The sequence below is a fragment of the Aspergillus homomorphus genome (assembly GCF_003184865.1).
Source record: "Aspergillus homomorphus CBS 101889 unplaced genomic scaffold BO97scaffold_11, whole genome shotgun sequence".
Taxonomy (NCBI): domain Eukaryota; kingdom Fungi; phylum Ascomycota; class Eurotiomycetes; order Eurotiales; family Aspergillaceae; genus Aspergillus; species Aspergillus homomorphus.
This window is the reverse complement of record NW_020291897.1, coordinates 234,657-240,493: the sequence shown is the minus strand read 5'-3', so window position 1 is coordinate 240,493 and position 5,837 is coordinate 234,657. Positions and strand designations below refer to the sequence as shown.

The following is a 5,837-nucleotide window of genomic DNA, read 5'->3' as shown; positions in this document are numbered from 1 at the left end:
ATCACCAAAACAGCAAAGCGTGGCAGCCGTGAAGACATGAAGGGTTTAGGGGGAGGGATTGGGAAAAGACCAGAAATTACAGGAGGGCTGGCAACGCCAAGAGTCAAGCTTAGATGCACTGATGCAGCGACCAAGGTTCGCCTTGAGTCCTTGATAGTGTTTCAAGGTAGCGGGGAAGTGGCAGATCACAAAGATACGTCAAAGGGTATACCCGTTCCGCGGGGAGAAAGTCGCTGGTGGACAATAAGATGGATGATAAAAATGCTCCCAGCCTGTGTGGATCAAGAAAGTCTTCCCCACCTCACCGACCTCTGCGGGCTTTGACTGGATGTCCCCTTTCTGAGACTCGATTTCCCATGCTTTTTCCATTTTTGAATCTGGTAATTTTTGGGGAAGTGACAGCGGGATACAATCTGAAGACTATGAGAGGTGGTAATAATACATCCTGCACGATGAACTCGATCGATAAGAAATGGAAACACTTCCAGAAAAGAATTCGAGAAGATGGAAGGATTTTTGAGGGGGGGAAGAAGGTTCACAATTGCACTCAGCCAAAGAATGAGCAGATGGGCGCCCTCCCCTCCCCTCCCCCTCAGTAAGAGGTTGAAGGGTACGCAACCAATGGTGGCATTCCACCCACGCCATCTTGCACAGAACATGTTACGCAAGAGAACGGCCAAGACCTCCAAAGTTCCCGAGTTGAACCAGAGTGATTGGTCCATCTGGGGGTTGAGTGGTGGTGGTGATGACTTGGTCCTCTCGGAGAACGCTGCAGCGGGTTGGTGTAGTGTCTGTAGGCTGCAGGGCCTTCTCCGGCCATCCTCAGTGGTGGTGGTGATGGGGGTGTGCCGGAGGCGGTATGGGTAACGGCGGCTTGAAAATGTGAAGGATCCTAAGGATCCCCCTCAGGGACTGAGCGGAATCAGAAGCATAAATTGTATGATATATTGAACATGCAAGACTGACTCGGGCAGAGATGATTCGATGCGCATCTACCGCGAAGGACGCCCCCGCAGACCGATAACTGAAGTACAGTACCATGCATTCAATGCACATCCGGAATTCATCTGAGAGCTCGGCAGCAAACAGCCATTCACATCGCATGGTTCGAACTAGGATCTATGATGTGAAGCTGCATCTCTCTCCCCATTCATCATCAACATCGGAAAAGGATAGGGCGGGGAATCTTAAGATTGCAGTCGGTCAACGGTTGATGATGACGATAATCTGCCGCGATCCATGAACAATGCATGCAAGCGAGTCTAATTCACTATGAAGGGTCATGACTAAAATAACAGATGACTGCAAGCCGGAAAGGGTATTGGTGGTGGTGGTGGTGGTGGTGGTGTAGTGGTCGTGAGGATGATGATGCTACAATAGAGGCGAAGAGATCCCTCCATGCAGAATGACGACATGGCTTCAAAATTATGTCGGGTTGGACCGGGAATTCATTCATTTTCCGAATTCTGCAGAGATGGCGCTCGCATGCGTTTGATTCAAGTACGAAGTAGGGTTGCGATCCTTGCCTCCTCCTCATCCGCTCCTTTTCTTCCCGTCGAGGGTCAACGTGTGTTGCGCCGATGATGGAGTCGGAGGCTCCCTCGGAATGAGGATGTTGTCAGCGTCATACGGATAGATAGCTCAGGCTCCACGCGATGCCCTGTGGCCAACAAAGCACACCCCCCGCCTTGAAGATGAATCATGACGAGTACATCGAGCATCGGCAGGGGCTCGTCTAGCAATTAAACCCATATTAAACACAATCATGCGATCAAATTAAAGATCGGGAAGACACCAGGATGCGGTTTCAGCTGGTCGGCGTCGGTAAATTGAGGTAGTATCAAATTAATATAATGTCATTGAAGTGCTACCACTCGAAGCATGAGCAAAAACTTGATAGGATTAATTTACCATCTGCTACTCGTACATGGGGTGGTGAGTAGTATTTTGTCGTAGGCCACAAGTGACGATTTAGATCGCAGCCACGTTAGGGGGATTTCCATGGTCTGACCCGCCCATGAGACTGGAACGAACTCGTTTCCCCTCATTCCGTTCAATCAGTTCCCATGTCTTCCTACCCTCTGTACTCGCTGTCCCTCATTTCGGAGACCTTTTATTCTTACTTTGCTTTTGCTCCTCTGGGATAAAGAACAGTCTATGTGGCAAATAAATAAATCGAGGGCTCGATGGGGAAGATATTGAGATAGCGTTGTTTTGTTTTTCTAAAGCTAGGATGCGATTTGATTACTTCCCTTTCCTGCTCCCCGTCTCTGAATGTGGATGTTGGTCTCTAATCTAAATTGAACTACTCACAGATCTTTAAATTGCATTGTCCTAAATGGTGAGACTATTTGACCGAACCCCATCCACACCGACGTCAGAGCACGGAACAGCGTAAGCCGCACCCTACGCTAGCGGCACGGAATCGGCGAACTTCAAGTTAGCAACTGGCCAAGTGACGAGGTTCGAAGTTCGAACACATCACACGCAATAAACTTGGTGTCCACCGGGGGGATGAAAAGGGAGAATAGAGAACCAGAAACCATCGGCGCCAATTGGCTAGAATGGAAAGCCCACTGTCTCCTCTTCTCTATATGGGTGGGAAGCGGAAGGGAAGAGAGAGAGAGACCAAGGTCGGAGTTGAAACTGTCCTTGAACTGGGCCCAGTTACGTGCATGGGGGATATCCGAGCTGAGAACAAAGGGAGCAATGACCTCAACATCCGAGCCTTCATACATTGCTGGCGACGCAACAACAGGCTGGGACCCCTTTGCAGATTCAAATGCTTGTCCTCTATCCGAATGTTCATCCAGTCCTTGAGCAGTGATCTACGGAAAAGGGGACAAACATATCCGTCTGGGGGGATCACTCTTGACTCCGCTCCGCCATATGACCATGGCGAATCTGTATAGAGTAGATCGCACAGGTACAGTACCGGGGCCAACTGGAAACACATGGTCAACTCCGTACTCAGTCGACCGCCAGTGCCCACCACCATCAACACCACCACCCGTCGACAATCCAGCATCCACTCCCCTTCCCTCCCAGCCCACAAGGCTAGGGGAGATGTCAAAGTGGATGCTCGGGTGCAGGACTGACGGACGCCCACTTTCTGCAACCGCTCGGCTGGGGCGTTTTTCGTTCGCCCACTTTTTTATTTGGCCTGGCAAGGATTTTCCTGGGTGGTCGGTAACTAGTTAAGCTGCACATGGAGCATCCAAAAGAGAAGAAAAGCTGGGAAGATCACACAGGGAGGATCGATATGATAGGCACAGCTCATCACCTCTCGGAACTAGCTTAACTTCTTTAAAGTTTGCCTGACCCCTACTGATGGGATAGGCTGGCCGGCAAATCGATTTGACCCGAAAAGATTAAATAACCCATGGAGGCTGAGCGACAGGGGAATTGATTCCCATCTCACTGCTTTACAGGAGAGTGACCACATGCAGCGTGCGCAAGATCCATCCACACATTCCTTACCTTTTTCTTGCCTCCCTCCCCTCAGCCCCCTCTCCTCCCCCTCCATCCCACCGTCCAACCCAACCTCAAATCGCACGCGGGATAGGTTGAAGGTTCCACTGCAGTCCGACCATCAGATATGCAGAAATAGGGGCGGGGCGCGCACGCACGCACGCACGAACGGTGGCTAAAAGTTCTGCTGGGGAGGGGGGAGGCACAACCGTATGGTTCAACCCCGTAATTAGAGTTAGAGAGGTCTTTGAGACATATTTCCTCCGCTATGCGATTTCTAAGCGACGCTCTCTCATTGAATCTCAATGGGTTAGGATGTCGAGAACACGAACAAGCTACCTTGAAAGAAGACCGAGCTTCCGAAAAAAAGAATTGTGACTTGGGGTCAGTCACGCCTTGGGGAAACTTTTGGAACCAAGAAAGAGAAAAAAAAGAATAAACTCTCGACATACCGGAAAGAGTAGGTGCATAAAGTACTAGAGCCAATGATGTGGGCGGATGGAGAAAACCGGCGACGGAACGTGGATCGGGGAGGAAAGAGAATCCCCACCCAGGCTTTGGTACGAAGCACGAGGCTGGCCATGCGATTGCCCAAGATTTCAGAACTCTGTGCTCGAGTTCTGGACCATGGATCACAAACTAGTGGTTTGTAGTAGAAGATGAATGGAAACACACTCCAGAGAGGGCTTCGCTCGTACCCTTGCCTTGCCGAACTACCAGCTACCAACCTCAACTAGTATCAACTACACTAGAAAAGCAGGGACTAACCTTGTCCCGAACCATCACCACAGAGTCGGGTCCACGGGTTTTTGGGAACCCCATGCTCAAAGATGTGAATCAATAGTCGCAGGAACTAACTAGGCTAAGCTTGGCTGACAGCGTGAAGCTAAGCTGCCCCCTCCTCTACACCTCCATTCTCTGAGAATTCTGAATTTGGACCTTGCGCTTTTTACGCAGACCAGAAGTACGAAGATATCCAGAGACACGGCGCTAACTTTGAAGGCTCTGGGTTCTCTGCATTGACTACTCCAAATCGCACAGAAAGAAAAAGCGCCATCCTTGATTCACGGGACATGCCGCCATATACAGCACGGAGTCGGCAACATATTTGAAATCAGCTCACAGCCTCGAAGGTGTGCGTATACACCTCATGATATTCATTCTCATTGGTTGACGGTTACAGCATATGGTGGACAATGCTAATATAGTCGGTGGCGAACTGTAGCCCTGACCCGGGGTTTCGCCTCTTGACTCCTCGCGACGCATCATCAGTGAGGCTGTTGGATGCTTATTCCGTCCGTGCTCGGGATAGCTGCCTTTGTAGATGGGCGTCACAGATGGCCGGGGGACAAAGTGTCCTGATACAATCAGAGGAAGCATTTGATACTTTCCCCGAGTCGCAAATCCTTCGTGCCTCGGGATTGTTTCAGCCCTGGCTCTTGACAACAGTGGACGCCATTGACATGCCATAGTACCCGTTTGCGAAATCCATCTATTGAACTGACCAATAGAATTCATCATCACGTACTATATACAGAACATTTTTCATGTCCCTTCCAATGGATTCAACCCAATGAGATTTCAGCATCACGATCATCACGCCCATCCCCGGCATGCAAACAAACAGGGTCCGAGCTAGCAGGTTAACTCGAATCCTTCGGTTCTAAGACACAACAAGCATTCAGCTCCCACACCTATCACCAGTGTTGTGCTTTGCGCCGGGGATTCAAAAGCCAGCTTCGAGATTACAACGAAGCTGCTGCTGCTGATGCACTCTCGATGGGCTTACAATGGACTTGAATTGAACGGCCAGGCAGAGGCTATATGATGTTTAAAATATGTTTTGCAAGTGGATTCGCTGAAACTGTAAGAATGGGCACTGCAACGCAGTTCTTGGGTATCTAGGACATTCTATCTTGTTGGATGTGTAGAGGACATTGATTCTACGGGAGTGCGAGGCGCGGAATCTTAATGCTGGGTTGCCCCGAACAGGAGAGCCGAAATCGCAGCAGGTATGCGGTATGGAGATCGAAGTCCAAGCGGGTGGGAATTGCGTAGGAGACATCCCGTTTCCGATAGTTGGAAGAAGTTGTTGGAGCTCTCCATTTGAGCCGAAGGAATGAGGAGCGGATTGCAGAGTGATGTAAATGGTGTATGGAGTAAGTAGCTACAGTCAGTCCCTAGTCCTCATAGTAGGAGTGATGAATTTCGGTTGGAACTTGGAAGTGATAATTTAGTTGCCAGGAGGGTGCAGCAGCACCTATCAACAGTCCATCTTGCTGATTTGCCACTTGACCGCCGGATCCGCTTTTTCCAACTGCGCCCGGCGCGCGTGGACCCGTGCCTTTTTTCCAACTGTTGCCCGC

The 5,837-nt window shown here is 50.1% G+C and overlaps 2 protein-coding genes across 2 annotated transcripts; both read right to left on the bottom strand.

The window, feature by feature from the left end:
• Positions 1-880, bottom strand: BO97DRAFT_26286 (uncharacterized protein). The gene has a single exon (XM_025690914.1). It carries the CDS (start codon positions 720-722, stop codon positions 282-284), a length of 441 nt encoding a protein of 146 aa, XP_025552954.1. The 5' UTR covers positions 723-880; the 3' UTR covers positions 1-281.
• Positions 881-2,435: 1,555 nt separating this feature from the next.
• Positions 2,436-4,293, bottom strand: BO97DRAFT_476956 (uncharacterized protein; the record flags this gene model as incomplete). The annotated part of the gene is made up of 6 exons (XM_025700517.1): positions 2,436-2,828; positions 2,925-3,178; positions 3,481-3,578; positions 3,924-4,110; positions 4,170-4,191; positions 4,240-4,293. The coding sequence occupies 6 exons, from the start codon at positions 4,291-4,293 to the stop codon at positions 2,436-2,438; spliced, it is 1,008 nt and encodes a 335-aa protein (XP_025552953.1).
• Positions 4,294-5,837: the final 1,544 nt, after the last annotated feature.